The following is a 24,961-nucleotide window of genomic DNA, read 5'->3' as shown; positions in this document are numbered from 1 at the left end:
CGGGGTTTAGACGAAGTATAGGATCCTACCTTAGGCCCGGGTCCTCCTTTATTGGATTATCTGGAACTTTGTCTTACTATGCTTGAGCTTGATATTAGTCTTGTTTACTCTGTCTACCCAGGTGTGGCTTAGTCTTAAGGTGATATTATTAAGTAGCTTGCTGAGTGGTTCTTCTTCTCCCTGGGCCTCGCCTTAGACCTATAGTCTAGTTAGAACTCTGGTGCTGGCATTTAGATATACACGAGCTGAGCTAGGCACACACAGATCCGTTAATAGTGTTTCTATACTAGCCTATTAGGCTATAGCTATTTACACACTTTTGAGTAAAGTTACTAGAATATAAACTATCAGATGTGATACATCTACTAGCTTAATTAGTTAGATCATATTAGAAACAGACTCTTATATACTTATTAGCTAGTTAAGGATATTATATTCAACACTGGTTAAATATGCCTTAGACAAGTCTATATACTTTAAATGCAACCTATAGTTCATTAAGGCGTTATTAGTGGTGGTGGGAATACTTGAAGTTGACCATACTCACCCACTTCACCATGGCGTGACTGTTTGTATGTCTAGCTTGTTATAAATATAAAAAGGTCGAATAATTAACCCTAGCCGTCTTCTTGCGAAGCTCTTATTTCTTCCTTCTTGTTAGCTAGAAGTCATAGGTGTGATATCACATGATATATATAACTTCCAGATTATTTATGAATAATAGATTAAAGACTAAATATTCAATTATTAGAGCCACAAGACAGAAAGGGCCAGAAGTACTTAGTACGGATGCTCATTTTATAAGCTATAATACGCGTTGGCTAGAATGCCTCTTTATTAAGCTAAGGGTATCATATATATACGCTAATGCAGTGTTATATTGACCCTTTAATACTCAACACACTATTGCTCGATATGTGGCATTAGATTAAGCGATTTCCCTACCTAAGACCAAATAGATACCCTTTTGATAACGTTGAAAAACTTATTATCAAGTATAGTTAAATGGCTGTGCTTTGACATTAAGAAGTCATCTTTATACTCTTTAGCTTGGCTAAAGTAGTATAGCAATCTAACTTCTAGGTATATTACTTTTTAAAGAAGAGTATATTTATATGATAGCAAGGTATATATTAGGTTTAGTAAAAGATATATATGCCAACTACCCGCATATATACTGGCCTCCTATTCCTGCTACCTTGACTTTTACCTAACAATAATACTCACAAGAGCCAGACAACTGAACCCTTAAAGTACTAATATACCTAAAGTAATCTAGGTAAATATCAAGCCAGTTATAAATTAGTTATAAGAGGTAACATCATAGGATAAGAATCTTATAATAGGCGAAATTGGCAAATACTGGCGTGACGTTAAGGCACACAATAAGTGTGAAAAGGAGAAGCGTAAAAAGAGAAAGCGTATAAAAGAGGAGCAGGAAGGGGAAAAGGGGGTAAAGGAGGAGCAGGAAAAGAAGCAACCATAGCGTCAATACTACAACTAGGTGGTAACCAGCAGCCTCCATTATGTAAAGAATCAGTCCTTATTCAAAATATACCAGCGTATACGTAGGATAACGCTTTCTTCTGGCACTAATATTATTAGTATTAAAATAGTGGAACTTTAAGTACCCAAGGCATTAGATCAACCAGACGTCCACACGCTTATACTTGAGAATATTCTGCATATCCTTAGTACTATATATAATAGATTTAGTTTTTAAGCGCATAAGGACACCCGCAGATATAAGCTACCACAAGGCTTTAATGCCAATGGCTAGCTATCCTAGTATAGTACCGAGTTCTGCGGATTACTTAGGCTTGTGCTAGCTAGGAACCCGTAGGGGGAGTCAAGGCTTGAGATGGCGGGAGACGAGGCCTGTTTCTCGCTAAGTATAATCCTAACTAGAGAGGAGCTAGCAAGACTATCTAGCTCTATTGTGGGATAGCTGGGATATGGATGTATTAGTTAAGTTAAGGTTTTATAATCCTATTATTTAAATCATATTTTATTATTGGCCATGTTTGGCTTATGGCTTAATGATACTGATTAGAAAAACTCACATGATATCCTATATATCTATATTACCTCTTGGGTAATATTTTAAAGAATATAAATGTTCTCTTTAATTTCTCTTTATTTATATACTTGACTTTAAAGTTGTTGATATTTATTATTAGTAGTATTTAGTAATCCCCGCGGTGAGGAACCTAGTGATAGCCCACATATATATATATATATTTCTGTCAATATCAAGGACGGACATGTAGATAGTTATAGAGAGATTCAGACTTATAACCATGTTAATCGTTAGGAAATCAAATAGAGAAAGCTATTAGCATTTGAAATCTTCTATAAAGTATATCAGATCTATATATTATACTCCCCTTAGGTATAGTTAGCTCACTATTTCATCTTTGGTTTCTTGTGGACTATAACTTAGCACTGGACAAGAACTGCGCGCTTGATTATTCTAAACTTATTGACATTACTCTAATATTGACACTGGTATATACTACTAGAATAGGCCATATAGGAACTGTTCGATTTCTTCTAGAACATGATATAAAAGATTGGGCTTATAAGATGATTGCGGTCCTAGATATTGCGCTTGCTGGGGCCCTTTGCTGCCCGCCTGGTAAGATCATACTATCTTTAATTATTATATATATTTATATATAACTAATACTGCCTAGGATTTCCTCTAGCACCTGATTATATATCCAACTAAACAATTGATTTAGTAGATCTTAAGTAATAGCAAGCCCTACTAGGTGGATAAGAACCTCAATATAGAGTACTAGGAGTACCCAAATATAATAACGCTACTTAATGACCATGGCTTTATATATTCCACGCTAACACTCAGATACTAGCCCAGCTACTGTAATGCGGTGATCATACTAGGGGGAATTAACGCGGAGAGAGCTGTACCCAAAGTAGTGGGAGTTTCTATATAAGATGAGAACTGGGAGCAGATAGTGTATTAATAAACCCAGATATGGCCATTAACTACTGTTTTAAAGCGCTGGCTAACCTGCCCAATATGCTTCTATGGTTTAGTAAGCCGCTGATGCTGGACTTATTTAATTATCTTAAGCTACTTAGCTACTCAACTATTTAGAGCGAGGTAGCTATTAGGTCAAAGATGATAGAGTAGATAATAATAGGGGCAACAGCCATACATATCTCTGAGATACGAGATATTTAATTGATTTGATTGGTCAGATAGGTCTAGAGTAATCTATAAGATTTTAATCTATTAAGTACTGATCATCTAAATACACGATATTGAGCTCCTATTTATATTCCTTATACGGCCATGTATCTTGCTATTGCGGAGATGCCAGCTATAGCTAAAACAGGTGTTAAAACGCCAGGCGTAGTATTTGTTTGATGATAGAGAGCTAACACTGATATTTAATGAAACGGTATAGTTAACTAACATGTTTTATATAATCAGGCAGTATTATACCAAATCTCTATTCAACACCTGGCGAGATGTGTAATAGGATCAGATTGATAACTTCTTAGGCTTTAGAAAATTTCTGCTACTCTAGATGATTTATTGGGCATTATTTGCTCATAGCCCTATTGGCCGGCCCCTAGACCAAACCATGGGTTCATATAGTACTTTCATTGCTTCCTACTAGCTATATCAAAATACAACTTATTATTACGTATGTAGATATAATATTAACTTTTATAAAAGTGAAGCCTATGGCAATAGCTATGGCGGCGCCTATGGGGTTTAGATAAAATATAGGATCCCACCTTGGGCCCGGGTCCTCCTTTATTAGATTACTTGGAACTTTGTCTCACTGTGCTTAAGCTTAATATTGATTTTGTCTACTCTATCTACCTAGGTGTGGCTTGGTCCCGAGGCGATATTATTAAGTAGCTTGCTAAGTAGTTTTTCTTCTCCTTAGGCCTTGCCTTAGACCTATAGTCTAGTCAGAACTCTAGTACTAGCATTTAGATATACACGAGCTGAGCTAGGCACATATAGATCTGTTAATAGTGTTTCTATACTAGCCTATTAGGTTATAGCTATTTACACGCTTTTGAGTAAAGTTGCTAGAATATAAACTATTAGATGTGATACATCTGCTAGCTTGATTAGTTAGATCATACTAGAAATAGACTCTTATATACTTATTAGCTAGTTAAGGATATTATATTTAACACTAGTTAGATATGCCTTAGATAAGTCTATATACTTTAAACGCAACCTATAGTTCATCAAGGCGTTGTTAGTGGTGGTGGGAATGCTTGAAGTTGACCATATTTACCCACTTCGCTATGGCGTGACTATTTATATGTCTAGCTTATCACAAACATAAAAAGGTTGAATAATCAACCCTGGCCGTCTTCTTGCGAAGCTCTTATTTCTTCCTTCTTGCCAATTAGAAGTTATAGATGCGATATTATGTGATATATATAACTTCTAGATCGTTTATAAACAATAGATTAAAGACTAAATATTCAATTATTAGAGCTATAAGATAGAAAGGGCCAGAAGTACTTAGTATGGATACTTATCTTATAAGCTGTAACGTGCGTTGGCTAGAATGCCTCTTTATTAAGCTAAGGGTATTATATATATACGCCAATGTAGTGTTATATTGACCCTTTAATGCTCAACGCACTGTTGCTCGATATATGGTATTAGATTAAGTGATTTCTCTGCCTAAGATCAAATAGATACCCTTTTAATAATATTGAAAAACTTATTATCAAGTATAGTTAAATGGCTGTGCTTTGACATTAAGAAGTCATCTTTATACTCTCTAGCTTAGCTAAAGTAGTATAGTAATCTAACTTCTAGATATATTACTTTTTAAAGAAGAGTACATTTATATAATAGCAAGGTATATATTAGGTTTAGTGAAAGATATATATGCCAACTACCCGCATATATACTGGCCTCCTATTTCTGCCACCTCGACTTTCACCTAACAATAATACTTATAAGAGCTAGATAACTAAACCCTTAAAGTACCAATATATCTAAAGTAATCTAGATAAATATTGAGCCAGTTATAAATTAGTTATAAGAGGTAATATCATAGGATAAGAATCTTATAATAGGTGAAATCAGTAAATACTAGCGTGACGTTAAGGCACACAATAAGCGTGAAAAGGAGAAGCATAAAAAGAGAAAGCATATAAAGGAGGAGCAGGAAGGGGAAAAGGGGGTGAAGGAGGAGCAGGAAAAGAAGTAACCACAGCGTCAATGCTACGACTGGGTGGTAACCAGCGGCCTCCATTATGTGAAGAATTAGTCCTTATTCAAAATATACCAGTGTATATATGGGATAACGCTTTCTTCTGGCACTAATATTATTAGTATTGGAACGGTGGAACTTCAAGTACCTAAGGCACTAGATCAACCAGACGTCCACATGCTTATACTTGAGAATATTCTGTATATCCCTAGTGCTATATATAATAGATTCAGTTTTCAAGCACATAAGGACACCCGCAGATATGAGCCGCCACAAGGCTTTGATGCCAACAGCCAGCTATCCTAGTACGGTACCGAGTTTTGCAGATTACTTAGGCTTGTGCTAGCTAGGAACTTATAGAGGGAGTTAAGGCTTGAGATAGCGGGAGACAAGGCCTATTTCTTACTGAGTATAATCCTGACTAGAGAGGAGCTAGCAAGACTATCTAGCTCTATTGTGGGATAGCTAGGATGCGGATGTATTAGTCAAGTTAAGGTTTTATAATCCTACTATTTAAATCATATTTTATTATTGGCCATGTTTGGCTTATGGCTTAATGATACTGGTTAGAAAAACTCGTACGATGTCCCGTATATCTATATTACCTCTTGGGTGATATTTTAAAGAATATAAATGTTCTCTTTAATTTCTCTTTATTTATATACTTGACTTTGAAGTTATTAATATTTGTTATTAGTAGTATTTAGTAATCCCCGCGGTGAGGAACCTAGTGATAGCCCACACACATATATATATATTTCTGTCAATATCAAGGACGGACATGTAGATAGTTATGGAGAGATTCAGACTTATGACCACGTTAATTGTTAGGAAATCAAATAGAGAAAGCTATTGGCATTCAAAATCTTCTATAAAGTGTATCAGATCTATATATTATACTCCCCTTAGGTATAGTTAGCTCACTATTTCATCTTTGGTTTCTTGTGGACTATAATTTGGCACTGGACAAGGACTGCGCGCCTGGTCATTCTAAACTTGTTGATATTACTCTAATGTTGACACTGGCATACACTACTAGAATAGGCCGTATGGGAACTGTTTGATTTCTTCTAGAACATGACATAAAAGATTAGGCTTATAAGATGATTGTGGTTCTAGATATTGCGCTTGCTGGGGCCCTTTGCTATCTGCCTGGTAAGATCGTACTATCTTTAATTATTATATATATTTATATATAACTAACACTGCCTAGGATTTCCTTTAGTACCTGATTATATGTCTGACTGAATAATTGATCCAGCAGATCTTGAGTAATAGCAAGCCCTACTAGGTGGATAAGAACCTTAATGTAGAGTACTGGGAGTACCTGAATGTAATAATGCTGCTTAACGACCATGGCTTTATACGTTCCACGCTGACACTCAGATACTAGCCCAGCTACTGCGACGTGGTGATTATACTGGGGGGAATTAATGCGGAGAGAGCCATACCCAAAGTAGTGGGAGTTTCTATATAAGATGAGAACTGGGAGCAGATAGCGTACTGATAAACCCAGATATGGCCATTAACTGCTGTTTTGAAGCACTAGCTAACCTGCCTAATATGCTTCTATGGTTCAGCAAGCCGCTAATGCCAGACTTATTTAATTATCTTAAGCTACTTAGCTACTCAACTACTTAGAGTAAGGTGGCTATTAGGTTAAAGATGATGGAGTAGACGATGATAGGGGCAACAGCTATACATATCTCTGAGATACGAGATATTTAATTGATTTGATTGGTTAGGTAGGTCTAGAGTAATCTATGAGATTTCAATCTATTAAGCACTGATCATCTAAATACACGATATTGAGCTCCTATTTATGTTCCTTATACGGCCATGTATCTTGCCATTGCGGAGATGCCAGCTACAGCTGAAACAGGCGTTAAAACGCCGGGCGTAGCATTTGTTCGATGATGGAGAGCTGACACTGATATTTAATGAAACGGCGTAGTTGACTAACGTGTTTCGTACGATCAGGCAGTATTACACCGAATCTCCGTTCAACAATATCAGATCAAACCGCCAGTGGCAACAGTCTCCGTGTATACGGGCGGCTTGCTCGAGTATACGGGCTTGTTCGAGCATACGCCGTACGGGCTCCCTTTTCTCGATACTTCCCGATGCCGTCAAAGTGATTCTCTCTTCTCCGTCGACTTAGACATTCACGCCAGTGGAGATCATCCGCGGCCAATAGAGTGGACTGTGGCCGGCGCCGAAGGCCAAATTGACTAGCTGCAGCCCCTGAAACCACCGGCCCTGGAGACCTTTTCTTTTCCTCTGGTGGGCGTGACAAGGATCGCGTTTGAGATCTGTCCGGATAAAGGCATGGATGGAAATTGGCCGTCTCCCGTTCCTCGTCGCTTTACTCCTTTAGGTGGTTTGTTTTGATCCTGCATCATTGTCACTGTCTTCACACTGTTCATATTCAGACTGTTCACTGTTGTCATCATCATCATCATCATCATCATCACTGTGGTGGTTTATTGTTGACTACGCTGGATATACGATGACGACCAGAAGCGATGCTATTGATATACCAACCGTAGATGCACACGGCAGCAGCATCGAGCCCCGCGATCTATCTCGGTCTCCGTCTCTCTCGCCTACGCCGGCCATCTCGTCCTGTCCCTCGCCCGACCGCACCTTTTCGACCGTCTCGTCCATCTCGAATTTCTCAGGCGATGCCAGGTCGTCCGTCTCAGCCGTCTCAGCGTCGGCGGGCACGCGGAGGAGAGGCTACATCCGTCCCCAGGGCGCTACGTTCGCCGAGTCAGCGAAGAACCGCGAGAGCGTGATGAGTCTGGGCAGCATCGCACATCTACAGTACTACTTTGCCCGGACGGGTCTACTGGACGGGAAAGGGGCGCAGATGGCGAAGGCGAGGAAAAGCACTACAGAGACAGATATACCCAAGCTTACGCTGAGCCAGCAAGTGCATCTGGGCGGTGATCTGGTGGAGAGCCCGATCGAAGGGTTTGCGGAGTTTGGGGACGAGGCAGCAGGGTGGGAGGAGGACGAAGAGCATGAACCGCTCATGCTGCCGCCGACGGTGAGCACGTATAGCATCCGGACACACTACATACCGCCGCCGCCGGACCTGAACGCGCTCAGACATGATTTGCAGACCGCGCTGGAGAAGGCGAGACATGTTCTGACGGCGAGCAAGGACGAGTTGGCAGCGCAGAAGAAGGCAGCTAGCGAGCTGAATACGGCGGAGGGACTGTCAGAGACAGAGGCAGATGCCGAGATAGAGGACGACGAGCAGCAACAGCAGCAGCAGCAGCAGAAGCAGACGCCGTCGAAGAAGCATCCGAAGGGCTGGGACGAGATCGAAGGCATGCACATCCTGGACCTGGTCACGCTGGCCATCCGCGCGGCGAGGATCTACTATACCGCCCACGAACACCCCGAGCGGCTGTCCCTGATCAAGAGCGAGAAGGAGATCCGGGGCGAGCTGCTGTCGGTGCTGGAGGTGCTGAAGCGGTGGGCGTCACGGTCGTTTGCAGGCGGGCTCAAGGACAAGGAACGCAGCGCCATCCTCGACTGGATCGACGGGGTAGGCTCGATGCTGGACCAGGAGCGCAAGATGGAAGAAGGCGAGAAGCACAAGCGGAAGAGCTGGACGTGGACGAGCGGCGACTGGTCCGGCAAGGAGCGAGACAGGGAGTACCAGTTCCTCCAAAACCTGCCGTCCGCCATCAGCAACCCGCTCCCGGCCTGGGAACCCGTTGAGGAGGACCGAGAGGCGCCGTCTGCCTTTCTCGCCCGTCTACGGGACGGCCGGGATCTGGTACGCTTCCACAACGAGGCCGTCAAGCTGTCCTATCGCCAGTTTGAGGAGATCAAGACCTTCCACGACGACATTGGCAAGCCGTACCGGATGGCCGACAACCTCCGCTACTGGGTCAAGGCCGCCGAGATACGCTGGGAGATCCGGCTCGAGGTCGACGTGATGGGCGTCGTCACCGGGGACAAGCCGGAGGCCTGGAAGGGATTTGATGCCGCCGTCCTGCAGTGGTGCCAGGGGGTGAGGGAGGAGTTGCTGCGTGATTGGAGCTCGCGCGATGCTGAGTCTGTAAAGGCTCCCTCGTCGACGCTCTCGCCGTATGGATGATACGAGCTATGGGAGCATATGGGACATGTCTATGCATGTATATAATATATAATAGGGGAGTAATGTATGGAGTAGGCAGGAAGCAGGCTCCAGTACATATGATAATGCCCATCTTGTTTATGTCCTCGGATACCTATACTAACTAATACTTGTAACTCCGTACTTGCATTTGATAGGAGATTTTAACACGCCAAGGTAAATATCCGACCTTTGCATATAACATGCCTTTATGGATGCCACCTTACAGAATATATTGTTGATAGTGTCTTCTCAACCAGGATGGCTACTGTTCCTCTCATGGTCGCCATCGACGACAACCCAGGCATCAAACACTGGAAGCTGTTCATCGACGCCGAAGCAAACCTCAAGACCATCATCCATCTCCTCGGTGCTCGACATCGTTACTTCATCAACGTTCGAACGCCCTCAGACGCCCGAGTTACAAGCTCTGTCCTCGAGCTATGTGAGCTCTGCCAAATCGACCCAGCTAAGATCGATGCTATAAAGAATATCGGGTGGAATACGCCTGTCCGCAACGAGGTGTCAGACTATAGCTGCCAGGATTTGGTCCTTGACGTCTTGGAGAAGTTAGAGGAACAGGGCCTTGTCGATGCAGACGAGCAGTATATGAAGAACAAGGAGACCGTCATATCGAAGCGCGAGTCCTGGCCAGTCATTTATTCAACCTCTATATAGAGATCAACCTCTATCAATTCTACTATGCTACTCCGTCTATAAAAGATAGGTTAGAGCATATCAGAGAGTCTCAAGGATACTTCTTGTCCTTAGTACTCTGCTATAGATATCAGACCTGGCATCATTGGTACCACGTCGGCATCTCCCTGCCTTGCATCGGACTTGGACTGCAGACGCATATTACACTGCAGACTCGCACAGGAACCCTGGAACTGCTGGAAAGCCTTCCACATGGATGAGGGTAACCGATGCTGTCAGTTGGGTAGACACGCAGTCAATATAGATGTATCCGTATACCACCGATGGATGTAGATGTCGAGTAAGAGTATCAGTAAGAGTCAGTAAGATGGCATACGAGCAACAGGCCTCCATCGCGCCCTCACCTGGTCCAGGTTCATGTTCATGTTCATGGTCAAGTTCATGGTCAAGTTCAACTTCTGTCGTGCAATTTCCAGGGGTCCGCAAATGTTCCAGAGGTGAACGCCGGCGCGAACTCGCCAACACGAACAAGAGCAGCGACAAGACGACCAGACACATCCTCGCGGCCGTGCAAGTGCTGGGCGATGGCACCGTGAAGAACTGGCACAGCTGGACGAGGAAGAACAGCAACCCGACACCAATAGTTCAGCCGCTACCGACGCCAGCTGCTGGACGGGCCAACGTATCAATGCCCCCAGGGACCGCTGGGCCTGGCAAGAGATCTGGCGTCGCTGTTTCGCAGTCGACCAGCCCTCCAAGCACTCCGTCGCCCGTCGCCGTCGACCTGATCACTCCCAAACGCTCGTCTGTTCACAGTGCTGCCCAACGCATCGCTTCGTGGTCGCCCTCGTCCTTCCCCAGCAGCTTCAGAGGCAGCACGACGCCGGCTCCTACAACAACATCAACAACAACACCAGCAGCCACGACGTCGTCTACCAAGATAGAGAGAGAGACGGCTCTGGGGCACAAGGGCCGACAGTCGATCTTTCGACGGCTCTCGCCCAGTCTCGCGGCGCGCGTGAGGTTGCTGGACGGTGCGTCGAGCAAGTCTGAAACGGCCTCCGTTCGAAGTCACTCGAAGAGCCCAGTGGGGAAGATACCTGCCTCGCAGCTGCAGGAGCTGGAACGACAGAATAGACACCAGTCGATACAGGTGCAGAGGCGAGGTCGGGCGTGGAGTGGTGGACTTGTCGCGCCGCAGGGGGCTCAGGAGCCGGACTCCGACTCCTTCACTGTCCGTAGAGCGGTGGACGAGGAAGAAGAAGAAGAAGAAGAAGAAGAAGACCATCGAGTGGACGACGGAGAGGACGAAGAGCTGTCTATACCGAAGCAAGGGGCTACCGATACATCTACGAGTTTTCAGACCATGGTAACGGCGACGGCGACGGGAGCGAGCCATGGGCCGTCAGGAGCATATACAGATAATACCGACATCGACCTCCCTCCGCCGCCGCCGCCCAAAGATACACCGCCGATACCTCATCACTCGAGCAGCGGCTCGAACGCGTCAGAGTCGTACTTCAACCCGCTCGGCCTGAGCCGGACGGACTCCATCTACTCCTTCTCCAGAGCTTCCTTCAGCAACCAGCTATCCCAGCTCACCTCCATCAGCCTGCCGCAACCGTCAACCCTGGAAGAGAGCATCGCCTCCATTTCCAGTGCTCCGGCCGCCGTACGGGCCCTGAGCGGCGCAGCAGAACAGATTCAGAAATGGACAAACAAAGCATCCGAGGTGCTCGGCGGGCTGGAGGCGGAAGACGATGTCGAATGGGCTGCCGCAGGGGGCCGGGAGGGACTCGACGATGTCGACAAGGCAGTCACCAAGTTTGAATCTCTGATTAATGTCTACGTCAAGGCGATCGAGGAGGTGCAGGTACGCGACGATATCGCAGAGGTCGGGTCCGAATCCCTAAACAACATCGTCACCCAGATGGAGCAGACTATTAGGAACTGGGGGAAAGTCGGATCACTGCTGCACGGAGTCAAGGAACAGGTCGAGCTGGCCATGGAGTGGGAAGAGCTGTGGAACGCCGTGCTGGGTGACGTAGGACTCGAGATCGATAACCTGTCAAGGATGATTTTTGAAATGGAAGAAAAGAGACACAAGGCCGTCATGGTCTCGGATGCAGATAATGAGCCAACCACGGGCCTTGACATTAACGAGCTGGAGACGATTGTCGAAGAGACGCCGTCAAACGTGCCTTCGAACCCACGCCTCAACTTTGCCCCTATCCTGCCTTCTGGCTCGCAGACACCGGGCTCGGAGAACCAGCAGGACGAATCTAGCTTGCTGGCACTGTTTGCGCGCATGCAGCCTCTCCGAGCATCCCTTGACTTTTTACCCATGAGACTGTCAATGTTCCAGACAAGGGCGAAAGATATCTTTCCCAGTGCGTGTGAAGAGCTAGAAGACCGACGGCTCCGACTTGAACAAGGATACAAGAAGCTTGAAACAGACTCCGAGGCCCTCAGAAGAGAACTGGGAGAGGATAGATGGGTGATTGTGTTTAGAAATGCAGGCAAACAGGCACACAAGATGTGTGAATCTGTCGAGAGGAGTGTCGGCAAGCTACAGGAGGCCATCGAGGGAGGCATACAACATAATAATCCCACAGCATTAGCTAAACGGGCAGAGAACTTTGAAGCAAAGAAAGTACACTATGGGTCAGCAATTGAGCGAGTGCTGTCTATCATCCAGAAGGGAATCAACGATAGACTCACTGTTAATGGCGAGATTATTCGACTTCTCGCGGATCTGACGGCGAGGTTCGATGCGCTTCAGAGCGCGGTACATTCTATGGATGCATTGCTGGACGATCTCAACAGTCGACAGCTCCGAGACTCTGTATCGAGTATACTCACGCTCGAGAGCCCTGCTGCTCGAAGTATCGGTACCCCCGGAAGCTCGCCTGCTTCGTCTATAATAATGTCAAACGGCAACAACATGAACAACAGCAACAACCATACCATGATCAAGGATACCAGTCGACGAAGCAGCGTCGCAGGCGGCGGTACCACTACCTCTCGAGGAACTTCCGCAAAACTAAAGCGTCACTCTGCTCTCCCACAGCCCAGTTCCTGTGGCATTGGACATACTCCTCGCAAGCCGTCGATACCTCGCGCAGTCACAACCCCTAAAATAACAACCACCAATACCAATGGAAGGCCGGTATCACGGATAGGAGCCGTCGACCCTCTGACTGCCCTGACATACTCCAACTACGTCCCTGACGGCCGACCGCGATGGAACGCAACATACAACACCAAAGATCTCGTAGTAGGCCACGTCTACAAACAAACCCACACCCCATCTCCATCATCGAACAGGAACCTGCCTGTCCCTATCTCTTCTCGTTCGCCGCGCCCGGCTCAGCAGCATTCCTCTTATTCGTTTGGCCTGCGCAGTCCACTCAGCCGCGAGTCATCCGCTTCCCCTGCCCCAGGCAGATCGTCTAGCCGACTACACCGCGGCGTAACGGACCGTGGCATGCTGGATCCTGGCTCCAGCCACGGCCACGGCCACTCCCCTTCTCCATCTCCATCACCCAGGCCATCATCCATGTTTGACCCTCCTCCATACAGCAAGTTACGCAAACAAGCTGCTGCCGCCAACTCCAATTCCGCCATCACATCCACGGCGCCGAGAGCCACGGCTTCAAAGCTAACGCCTCCCGCCCCCATACGTATGAGGTCAAGGACGCCATTACCTGCTGCTCCAACACCCAAGGCAGCACCTACACCTGCCCCTGCTGCTCCTGTATCAAAACCGGCCCTACCCTCAGCACCAAGAAGCAGACAAAGCTATGCCGGTATCCCCAGCGCACGATCATCGTCCATCTCTACCTCGAACGATGGCGGTGCAAAGAAATCTGCTCCACCGCCCGCTGCTCGACCGGGAACGGCATTGGGCCACTCTAATCGACGGAGCAGTATGCTTCCACTACCCAGGACAGGAGCGGCAGGCAGATTAGGAATGGACGGCGTTGCTGGTGGTAAAAAGGATGATAGACCGCCGTGGAGGTAAGCATGCAACGTGTATGCGATGAGTAACCTAGGTGAAGGTGAGCGTGAGGCTGGCTGGACTGGAAAGGTGTAATAGTTTGATTTGATTGATTCTTTTCTTTTCCGATTTGATATCTTATCTTCTTTCAGAGTGTTTTATTTTCCCTCCTATATTTATTATTTTATTCTTTTCGATTGTCTCCTTTCTGCAAAATATTTTACCTACCTGCCTCCTACCTACCTCCTATTTGCTTGTCAACCTGTCTGTTTGTCTATATCCCTACCTCGTTGACCAATTGGTAGGTTGGTCGATTGGTCAAATTGAGTCCGAGTCGAGTCGAGTCTGATGTTATCTTGTTTTATTCCCTTCTCCAATGTATTTGATATTACCCAATACCCATCGGCACATCCTTAGTTAGCCTGCTTGCGTGCTTAGACGTTTGTTCGATATTGCGCCACCATATCTAGCGGATGGGCCCGTCGTGCTGTATGCCCTGTACCATAGTACCATAGTAGTGCAATAGTGTAATAGTGTATATTTCTCGCTCAAAACATATGTACATCCAAAAAAAAAGCCATCCTATTGAAGGGCCAAGGCCACGGGCCAGCCAAGTCAGCCAGGCAAGGCAGGCTATGAAGTAGGCAAAAGAAACGACACGACGAGAGTGCGGTACTAGTTTCGGTCTTACAGCAGACCAGGCCGCATGAGTACCAGGAGCAGGCCAGAACCAAAATATAACAAATGAAAATGGGGCAAAACAGGAATAGCAGTAACAATGGCAAGGGTAGCGCGGAGGTAGGTAGGTAGGTAGCGTAAGCGGGCAGGGAAATCTTTTTTTGTTTCAACCAAACCAACCACCCGCCAGCCGACCAACCGATCAACCGGAATACATATAACGCATAGACAAGAAAGGGGAAACAGAGCAACGAGCAAGGGGGACGGATGAAACTGGTACAGGGGCGTTAAACATGAACATGAACATGAACGTGGACATAGGGAAAGTAGACGAGACGGGAGGTAATCCGAGAAGCTGTAGCAGGGCTGTAGCAGGTAAGCAGACGCAGGTAAGCAAGCAGTACGCAAAGAGGGAGCAGCTGTAACTATAAATGTAAGTGTATAAGTGAAAGAAAAACGAACCACCAACCAACTGGTAAGGTACTGTATGATATGTGTGGCATCCGCAGCATGGTATAGCATGGCATTAGGTCGTTAAAGCGTATAGGGTTGGGCGTCATCGGAAATCTAACTGGAATGCTCTCCACTTGCCGCCAACGATGCCGCATCGTGGACATCCTCGGCCCTGCCTACCGTCACTCTTACCATTGGCATTGACGCTCGAGTGGTTCGACATGGTGGTGTTCGTGCTATTACTCCTGGCCAGCCTGTTCACACCGCCGGGACTGCCGCCCCCGCCGGCACGTGGACTGCTGGTCGGGCCAAGGTTGAGTACGGAGATACCCATTGCACCCACCGTGGATGCGGAGGTGGATGCTGAATGCATGGACAGGGATAAGGAGGGTATACAGTCCCTGCAGACGCCGCAGATGCATTCCGTGCATGCAAAGCAGTCCCGGACGGCTCGGGGACGAGAGCACGAGGCACAATAGATGTGGATGTGCAGGTCTTTATCCCTTGATACGGATACGCTGGAGGAGGAGGTGGAGGCTGAGGTAGAGGTGAAAGGGGTAGGGTTTGAGAGGCGATGGCGGGGATGGAGAGGGTGTAAGGGATGGTGAGCGTGCGGGTGCGGGTGGGGATGCTGGTAGATGTGCTGCTGCTGTTGCTGCTGCTGCGGGTAGGAGGTGACTGGCCTGGGAGGGGAGAGATACGGCTTCGTCACATCCATGCTTGATTCGATGGACGGGAAAGGTTCGAGGTCGGTATCTCGCTCACGGTGAAACGGTGGAGGGGTGAGAGACTTTTGCAAAGGCGAGGCGGTGTACGGTGGCTGTAGAGGGTGAGAAGTCACGGTTGGCTGGGAGGTGATGGAAGTAGAGTTCGGGTTGGTGCTCGTCGGGGACTGAAAAGCCGGCGGGACGGAAGAGCGATGTTTGAGACTTGCCAATGACCGAAACGAGGGCGAGAGAGGCTGAAAGGAGGAGGAAGAAGTAGGCGGCGGCGACTGGGGCACGGGAGTGATGTCTCGATCGTCGACCTCTGTAGCCGAGGTGGCAGCTTCGATCAGGTCCTCCCATCGCTTGCCCTGGACCCAAGCGGCAGCCGTCTGGGGCTCGGCAGAGAGGGCTTTGCGTTCGTTGAGCGATCGACGCCGGGTGATGTCTCTAAAGTCCTTGAAGTCCTTTGACCTGTTGCGGTCGTGTTTCGCCTTGCGGGCGGACTGTGAGTGGGTGAGAGACCCCTTACGCGAGCGCTGGATCTTCTGGCTGCGGTGGATGGGCGGGAGGGTCGACGAGCGACCTGGCGGCGAGTGGGTGTGGTGCGAGTGCGAGTGCTGCTGGTGTTGGTGTTGCTGGTGTTGCTGCTGGTGCTGGTGCGGGTGGAGGATGGACGGGAGGAGCTCTCGCTGCCGTGGATGGAAGGAGTCTCGTAGGTCACGGATGGGCGGCAGCTCGACGGAGCGGATATCGGTGTCGTCCTACACAATTAGCATTGCTGCACTGACTACGGCCTGCATTTGGCCTGCCATTGCCATGGCCAGAGTGAGTTGATGTACCGGTTCCGAGTCCCAGTCCAGCCGATGATGCTGCTGCAGCTGAGCCAACGCAACCGCGGCCGTCGTGGCTGCTGGATGCTCGACATCCTTCTCCCTCGCCTGGACCTGTGTCTGTTGCTGTGTCTGCTGCTGCTGCTGCGGCGGGGTGTTGACCATGAGCTGGAAGCTCTCCTCCGTGGCCGGCAGCTTTGGGATGTAGTGGTTCGGGTGCGCACGGCGGATGTGCTCCTGCATTGAGCGGTATCTCTTCTCCTACGACATCATCAGCACCGTCAACGCAGGGAATTGGGACAGAGGGAGAGCTACGCCTAGACATCGCTTGCGGCAGTTGGACCCGTCGTTGTTGGCTAGCGGGCAGACGACCTCGTTGGTGGCGTCTGAGACCGAGAAGGAGCTTGTAAGAGACGGACGGGGCATGGCCGCAGCATCAGCATTAGCTCTGTGCGTGAGCTGATGTCGAGGTCGAGATGGCGAGGATGTCGAGGTGAGGTGAAGTCGTGATGTCGAGAAGATGAAGTTGAAGTTGAAGTAAGGAAGAAGAAGAAGCAAGTGGGCAAGGGCGGGGACAGCCCGAGCTGGGGGAGCTTCCCTGGCCACCGCGTTTTCCTATCGCCACGCACTAGCTTCTTATATATAAGTAACTGGTTACAGGCTAGAACGGCGTGGACATAGCAGCAGGACGTGGGCATAGGCCATGGTTAGCGACGGCCATAGATCTGTTTATAGATGTATATAGATAGATATATTATGTAGATATATTATAGATATGTTTATAGATATATTATGTAGATATCTATGTTATAGACTTATGAGAGTCGCTGGCGAGCTGCTTGCCGACCTCGTAGCTGGAGATCATGATCGCACATGCAGGCGCTACCTTGAGACAGCGCGCCGCCCACCCGCGAAACAGCCCAGCGATGCCCTCGTCCTGCACGATCTTCAGCAGGAACCGCGGTATCGACGAGGACGCGCCCGCGGACACCTGCTGTCTCGTCTTGCCCACGTCGAACGGCGTCGTCACCAGCGCCGACAGAGCTCCCGACACCGCGCCGGCCGTGAAGCTCTCCACAAACACCACCGACGAGCTGGGCGATGATACAGCTGTAGAAGTAGATGAAGAAGGAGGAGACGATGCCAGGACCGGGTCTGAGTAGGTATGGGGAAAGGCGTGGCCTCGCATCGACTCTAGTTGCCGCTTGATGCGCTCGTATCCCCACCAGTATAGGCCGGAGAAGGGCACGTCTCGCCACATGGTGAGTGTCAGCCCTCGCCATAAGGAGGTATACCCTTCTCTGCGCACCAGGCCGCCCAGATCTCGCAGGGTGGCCTTGAAGTGGCCCGATCCGTGCACTCCGCTGCCCACCGGCATCGCCTGTAGTCGAGTCCGGAACATCTCAATGGGACTGATGGCAGACGCGGCGGCTATACGGGCCACGCTGCCTGCTACCAAGGGAGCCACGCTGGCTGGCACATAGCTCGCCACGGGACTGGCGCCGTCGTACCGCAGCCAGTCGTAGCCGGTGAAATAGATGACGTTGGCCGGTATGGCCATCACCAGGGTAGGAGACAGGCCGCGCCAGAGTGACAGCGGGCCCTCGTGGCGGGCTATCTTCCGCAGTCCGTCGAGGGTGGATGTGTATGACTTGCGCTGCTCGACGACGCAGGGCGCAGACGGGGATGGAGTGGTAATCGATGCCGAGGGAGCCGGCTGGTTGACGAGACAGAACTGCGTCTGCGCGTTCTCGCCGATCCAGAAGACCTCGCGGCAGCATGCTGTCACCCCGAGGTTTGGAGGAAGGTGTCTGAAGAATGTGAGCGGTGATGGCGTTACGGATGTGAGAGTCGTCGGTGGTGGCGAGGGTGTCGGTAGGGTCGATGGTGACGGTAGAGAGGCCCGGATCACGGGTGTTTGAGATTGTAGACGGACTCGGACGACGTCGAGTGGTGTTACTACTCTCGTTAGAAGAGATGTCATAGAAGAATGAGAGGGCAAGACATACCTAGGAGAGATGTGAGGAGACTGCCCCAGGTGGCGGATATCATCTTCTGGCTCGTCGAGATGCTGCTGTATTGCGCTGAGCGGTCGCTTTCGCTGCTGGCGGTGCTGCCGCCGGTGCTGCTGGCGGATCCGGATGCCATTGTACGGGTATCTGTGCTGGTATCATGCGCTGTCTGCTGAACGGTGTTGCTGGTGCTGGTGCTGGTACTCTTGCCGGTGCTCAAGGCACCCGCGGACGCAGCGTCATGTGTAGGCATTCATCCACTGAGGGTAGATAGATGTGACCTATCAGTGTGCCTAGTACGTATACCAGTATTATAGAAGAGAAGACGAGAAGACGAAGACAAGATGAAGATGAAAGTGACGATAGAGATAGAAGAATCCGTCATGGAGAGAAAAAAGAGTCCGCGATTGATAAGCTCGGCCGGAGTTCGGAGAAATTAGTCAGCCCTTATCAGATCTTGTTATGTAAGCACCGACATCGTCATAGAAAGAGAAGAGAAGAAGAGAAGAACATACATAAAAGAAGAAAAGAAGAGAAGATACTTAAGAGATAGAGAAGAAGATAATAAGAAAAGAGATGGACAAGAAAGAGGAAGACGAGCTGGAGTCCTTCCGCCGCCAGTGGCTGGAGGAGGTCAGGACCAGACACCCGTCTGCGCAGCCAGCTCAACAGGCTCCAGGACCAGGACCAGGACGAGCAGAGAGGAAGAAGTCGTTGCCGCCACAGCCACAGGTCCAGCTACCTCAGGAGGCGGCAGATGAGATAGACGAGGATAGTCATGTCAAGGTCGACACGTCCGAGCTAGACGGGGAGTTCCGGGCGTTGGACCTGGGTGTCGAGGAGAAGGCCCCCCAGTCAGCGTTGGAGCATTTTGAGAAGGCCATCGAGAAGGAGGATCAGGGTAGGCTGGGTGATAGTCTCAATCTATACCGGAAGGCCTATAGGGTGCGTATTCACTCGTTTCTAATTATAAGCATCAAGCTGACGGGCGTAGCTTGATGCAAAAGTCGACCAGGCATACAGCAAGAAACATCATGCATCCAAGCCTCATGCACCGGCAGCAGCAGCAGCTACATCTACATCTACATCAAATGCATCAACGGGAGAAAAAATAGTAATATCTTCATTCGCTAACCTGCCCATCCCCCCTGCTGAGCCTATAATAGAAAACACCCCGCCTCCACCATGTCCGATCTCCCATCTGCCGTCAGAGGTGCTGATAGAGATACTCAAAGACGTCGCCCTGCTTGATCCTGCCCTGTTTGCTCGTCTGTCTCTCGTCTGTAAGCGCCTGGCATACCATGTTGCCCATGAACAGAAGATATGGCGTCGACTCTGCCAGGGCCATGAGTTCGGACTCGCATCCATGCATTACTCCTTTGCCTGTGAGATCGATGGGACGCCTTTGTGCCCTGCACCCGCCCTCGATTCAGATTCAGATCCACAGATTGTCCATTCTCATCCGTTTACGGCGCAGATAACGGCCAGTATACCCAAGCCGCTTACCAGCTGGTCGCATGTCTTCCAGGCCTTCCCTCGGCTGCGCTTCACGGGTATCTACATAAGTACGGTCAACTATACACGACCTGGCGCAAACTCGGCCATGCACAGCGTCTCGTGGAACACGCCCATCCATATTGTGACGTATTACCGATACCTACACTTCTATCCTGATGGCACTGTCTTGTCCTTGGTTACTACCACGGAACCCATCGAGGTTGTACCCCACATCACCAGGGAGAATGTCGATGTGCTTACCGCCAGCGCTGCCACGAAGAAACATGCAAGACACATCTCAGATACCCCTGCTCCTGTACCTCAGACAACATCGACGGCCAACCCGATGTCGCCAACTGCCGCAGCGACGTTGAAGCATACCCTTCGAGGCCGGTGGAGGCTCACTCCGCCATTATCTACATCGTCCTCCGCAAATCCAAGCTCAAGCTCAGCCTCGCCTCCACCACCTACCAACCACCAAAGAACTGATAAAGACCCCGCTGCTTCTTCCACGCCTGACCCACGCGATCTATTCATCGAGACTGAGGGCGTGGGTGAGAAGTATATGTATACGATGCATCTATCTCTCCGGTCCGTGGGCTCGCATAAATCTAAAAACACTAAACTCGAATGGAAGGGGTTCTGGAGCTATAATCGGCTGACCGACGATTGGGCTGAGTTTGGCCTCAAGAATGATCGGTCCTTTGTCTTTAGGAGGGTCAGAGGCTGGGGATTGCCTGGGTAGACGTAAGTACATAGTATCAGACGGGTGTTTGGACGCTACCTATGGTAGACTCTATATATTTGGGCTTGGCATTCATTATATGCATATATATATGGAGCTGGCTAGATATCTTCTATATACTATCCAGTTTCACGTCAATGCACGAGATTCAATCATTTTTGGCCGTGCATACTTTTCAGCATTGAGGTTTCGATTCTCGTTCACAGGCCTAACTCATTCTCTAACAGACCCAAAGCGAAATACCATCCTTTGGAACCAGCGTTGTCTACAATTCCAAGGTATTTGCTTGCTAACTTTTTAAGAACATTCAGAATACAAAAGAATCTCATTGGTTTCAATCTTACACCAAGTCAGTTCAGTTGTTGCTAAACAACTATCTGAAGGACAACGCCAGTTATACCACAAGTTTGTGCACGAGGATGCTTCTTACTTGACCGTGCCTTTTACTAAAGTGAGTTTAACAGTATCGTTTAGATCACTTTAGGCACCGTCTCTCATCCTCCTATTTTAGACTCATCTATACCTTGTGAGATCTTTTTTCCTTCTCCTCCTCCCCTTCCACTGCCCTCTCTATCGGTTCCATGTCTTCACTCTACATCATTTAGCTAACATGCAAGATAGAAGGTTATCACCTCCGTTGTCTCTCTTCCCGGTAACCTCTAATCTTATAATCAGCCCTTTACCATACTAGAAAAAAGATGAGGCACCAAATCTTTACCCTTTCCCTCACTTCTTAGGCAACCTAGCTTGCTCACTTCTCTAAGAACCCTATCTACTAAAGGGTAAGGGCAAAGATTCTCATATTATATAGCCAAGGCGCTGATCGTCTTCTTATGCACAGGCTCTCAATTTACAATTTTCCCCTGCGGTGTTAAAAATGGATAACACTAGCAGAGCATACCAATCGCTGAATAAACTGGCTTGCCTTCTTGAATTCGATACAGTCAACGCGCTCCAGGCATGGATTGGAGGCAGACTATGTAAGCCTTACTGGGATGAATATGTGCGTGGGTGGGTGGAACCCGAGCAATCAAAGGGAAGAATGGTCAAATTAGATGAATGGCGCCATGTGTTCAGGCACCTCACTGATGGCGAATCTGGCGGAAGACGGAAATTTTCTGAAGACTTTCCAAATACGTCACGATGGAAGGCGATTGATTGGCAAGCAAGGCTGTTATGGAAACTTCTATCAGTAAACAATGCCGACCGACACGGACCTTTCTATGGCAAGAATTTAGGCGAGGTTGAGAAAGCTTCTAGAACGTGGCAGGTGATACTAAGACTTACGTTGGACGAACCTCATGCACCAAGACGGAATAAAAGGGCAAAGGTTGCTGGCATGTTTGGGGATTGGCAAAATGAAGACAAGCAGACCATTCCCACCAATTCTGAGAACGGAGCCGCTCGCATCTTTTGGAGAAATGTACCGGAAGAGCTTGAGGATCAAGGTGCAAAAATAAAAATCATTCTAACTGATTTAGTCACTTACTCCTACGAAAGTTTCCTGGAAAAGATTGATGTCGAGTTAGAGCTGAGAAAGCATGGATTTCGAATTGATCGGTTAAGTTTTCAGCTAGGACTTTCCGAGAATCCCATATCCAGAGACACGTTCAAGGAATTCCATCAGCATGCAGCAACGTCCAAACAAAGACTATCAGTTAGCCTAACCACAGCTAAGGCCCTTGCTGAGTCGCAAATTCCCGATATCCAAAATGAGCATACGTCGAGACAGCTGTTATACGAACTTATGGCAGCCGAAAGGGTGTCAAAAGAAAAACCCGACTTGACAGATAGATTCTGGCTTTGGGTTGCACTCCAACAAGCGTCGGATTCTCGAGAGTCACCTGTTAAAAGTGACTGCGAGGTTACCCACGAGGCACTAAATCCAGCAGAAGAATGTATAAGGGTGCGTCTATCCGATCTTAACATATGGTAGGTTCAGCTAATATATTTTAGTGGCTATTCAAACCCAAAGACTCAGATGAGGTCGGGGAAGAAACAAAGAATGAGTTGTTGCTTCATGATTTAACCGACAATGATATGCTGCAGTATCGAGAGCAAGAAAAGTGGCTGGATAATCAAGACTTGCAGCGTCAGGGCCATGATGAGGCGTGCAAAGTCCTTGGGATTCCAAACCCAAGTATACCACGTTTGCCAGGCATGCCAGTAAGTGCAAAGTTTGAATTTTGGCAACCCCTGGCGGTGAAAGCACTCAAAGAATTTGAACGCGGGTATCTCCGGGGTGGCATTCTAGCAGATGAAGTCGGAATAGGGAAGACTTTTGAAGCCATCGGCCTCGAGCAATACGTAAGAATATACATTGGTATCACACCTCAATTTTGATTAACCAAAGTATAGGACTGGAATCTGAGGAAGGCAGCCATTGAATCGAAGGCCGAGGTAGAGGCCCCCAAACCGACTCTTGTCGTTGTGCCACCAAATTTGATCCCACAGTGGTCATCCACAATCAAAGCAGTGTCAACAGATCTAATTGTCAAAATATATTACGGGAAAAAACAAAAGGAGGAAGCGAATGAGGTAGAGTACCTGGGTGGTATTCTCTCCAGAAACCACGAAGTATTTGCTGAAACGGAGGAAACCGCACGAACTGTGATCATTACTTCATTTCGCACTCTAAATTCTCGCCACGGTCCAACATCCCTAAAAAAGTGGATACTAGATACCAGTTCAGAGCGCGAGGGCTCTACTAGAAGTACGTCAGAGGCAGCGACGATCGCGGAGTCAGAGATGGCGGAGCTCACAAGCCCTCCAGATGAATGGGAGTATAGGCTTAACGGTCTCTTTAAGAGGCTCATCGTGGACGAAGCCCATGAAATCCGGAATAAAAACACCCTTACGGCAACAACTTTGCGCTGGTTGCAGGCACCGGCTGTTTTACTACTCAACCCCTATATGGAATGGGCTCTCCGATATGATTGGACTTCTTTACCAACTAGAGCCACACAAAGATCCTTGGTCCAAAGACTCGTTGAATGATCTTGGGGTATATGATGATGAAGATATTATAGAAAACTTCGATCCCTGGGACATTCCATCCAATCAGCCTGCAGCTGCCCTACGATACACATCGGAGTCTATCAAGCACCATATCATAAAAGGGAAATTGGATTTTGCAGCGAGGGCTTGGAGAATGAGGGAAGTTTTGAAGGCGTGTATGATCAAAAGATCATACGGATCATTAGTAGATGGTCGGGTCGTGGGAAAAGCTTTGCCAGCGGTGCAAAATATATCTATTCACCTCAAATTCACCCCCGAAGAACAGGTGGCTTACAGCCAGGTACTGGAAGAATGCCATAGGAGGAAACAGGATGACGATAATGATGATGACAATAACGACACAATCTAGAATACCCCGACGTTTAGGAGGCTATGCCTAGTGACTTCCTGGACCGAGTTTGAATATTTACTCAACTATACGGCGAAGAAGCTAAAAGAACTTCGAAAAAGTGGCGTATCTGCACTTCGAATTTTGGAGGATCTTAACCGGGGGAAACATAAAAAGTCTAAGAGGAATACTCTCCGGGAAGCTGGGGATCAAGTCCCTGAAATACCCATCTACCCTATTCCTCCACCAGATGATATTAACGGAATATTACGATGTTACCGTCAAGGCTCCCCAAAACTAAGATATCTTTTGCAATTAGTGGCAGAGCTTGTGGTCTTACGCGAAGAAAAGCTGTTGATATTTGTCACTTTGCCAGCGCAAGTCCTGTGGCTAGAGAGTGTATTTATGAACCCCAGCTTGCTTGAACACCTGGACCTTCGATAGCTAATAACAAGTTTTAGGTTCTAAGACTTCTTCAGCTAGACGCGCACTCGTATCGAGCAGACTTAAATCTAAAAGATCGACATATGTTGGCCGAAGCGTTTCATAAATCTCCAACCAAATGCAGCATTCTAATAACTTCGTTCTGGGTATGTTGCTCAGGTTTAAATCTCCATGGGCACTGCCGTAACTTGGTATTCTGGGACTCGGCTCCGATTTCTGTCGAGCAGCA

The 24,961-nt window shown here is 48.1% G+C and overlaps 3 protein-coding genes across 3 annotated transcripts; 2 read left to right on the top strand and 1 right to left on the bottom strand.

Annotated features, from left to right (window-relative positions):
• Nucleotides 1-7,556: 7,556 nt before the first annotated feature.
• GIQ15_05718 (uncharacterized protein) lies at nucleotides 7,557-14,044 on the top strand (the record flags this gene model as incomplete). Its single annotated transcript, XM_033553135.1, has 5 exons — nucleotides 7,557-7,608; nucleotides 7,778-9,335; nucleotides 9,624-10,017; nucleotides 10,243-10,282; nucleotides 10,497-14,044. 5 exons carry the CDS (start codon nucleotides 7,557-7,559, stop codon nucleotides 14,042-14,044), a joined length of 5,592 nt encoding a protein of 1,863 aa, XP_033404279.1.
• A 1,210-nt stretch (nucleotides 14,045-15,254) lies between these two features.
• Nucleotides 15,255-18,953, bottom strand: GIQ15_05717 (transcription factor RfeD; the record flags this gene model as incomplete). Its single annotated transcript, XM_033553134.1, has 5 exons — nucleotides 15,255-16,619; nucleotides 16,698-16,949; nucleotides 17,004-17,286; nucleotides 17,504-18,647; nucleotides 18,698-18,953. 5 exons carry the CDS (start codon nucleotides 18,951-18,953, stop codon nucleotides 15,255-15,257), a joined length of 3,300 nt encoding a protein of 1,099 aa, XP_033404278.1.
• Nucleotides 18,954-19,276: 323 nt separating this feature from the next.
• GIQ15_05716 (uncharacterized protein) lies at nucleotides 19,277-23,939 on the top strand (the record flags this gene model as incomplete). Its single annotated transcript, XM_033553133.1, has 8 exons — nucleotides 19,277-19,645; nucleotides 19,695-20,915; nucleotides 21,170-21,220; nucleotides 21,337-21,393; nucleotides 21,564-21,594; nucleotides 21,887-22,848; nucleotides 22,899-23,249; nucleotides 23,301-23,939. 8 exons carry the CDS (start codon nucleotides 19,277-19,279, stop codon nucleotides 23,937-23,939), a joined length of 3,681 nt encoding a protein of 1,226 aa, XP_033404277.1.
• Between the last annotated feature and the right edge of the window lie 1,022 nt (nucleotides 23,940-24,961).

Source organism: Arthroderma uncinatum (assembly GCF_011692745.1).
Source record: "Arthroderma uncinatum strain CBS 119779 chromosome Unknown scaffold4, whole genome shotgun sequence".
Classification (NCBI taxonomy): Eukaryota; Fungi; Ascomycota; class Eurotiomycetes; order Onygenales; family Arthrodermataceae; genus Arthroderma; species Arthroderma uncinatum.
This window is presented reverse-complemented; position numbering and strand designations above follow the sequence as displayed.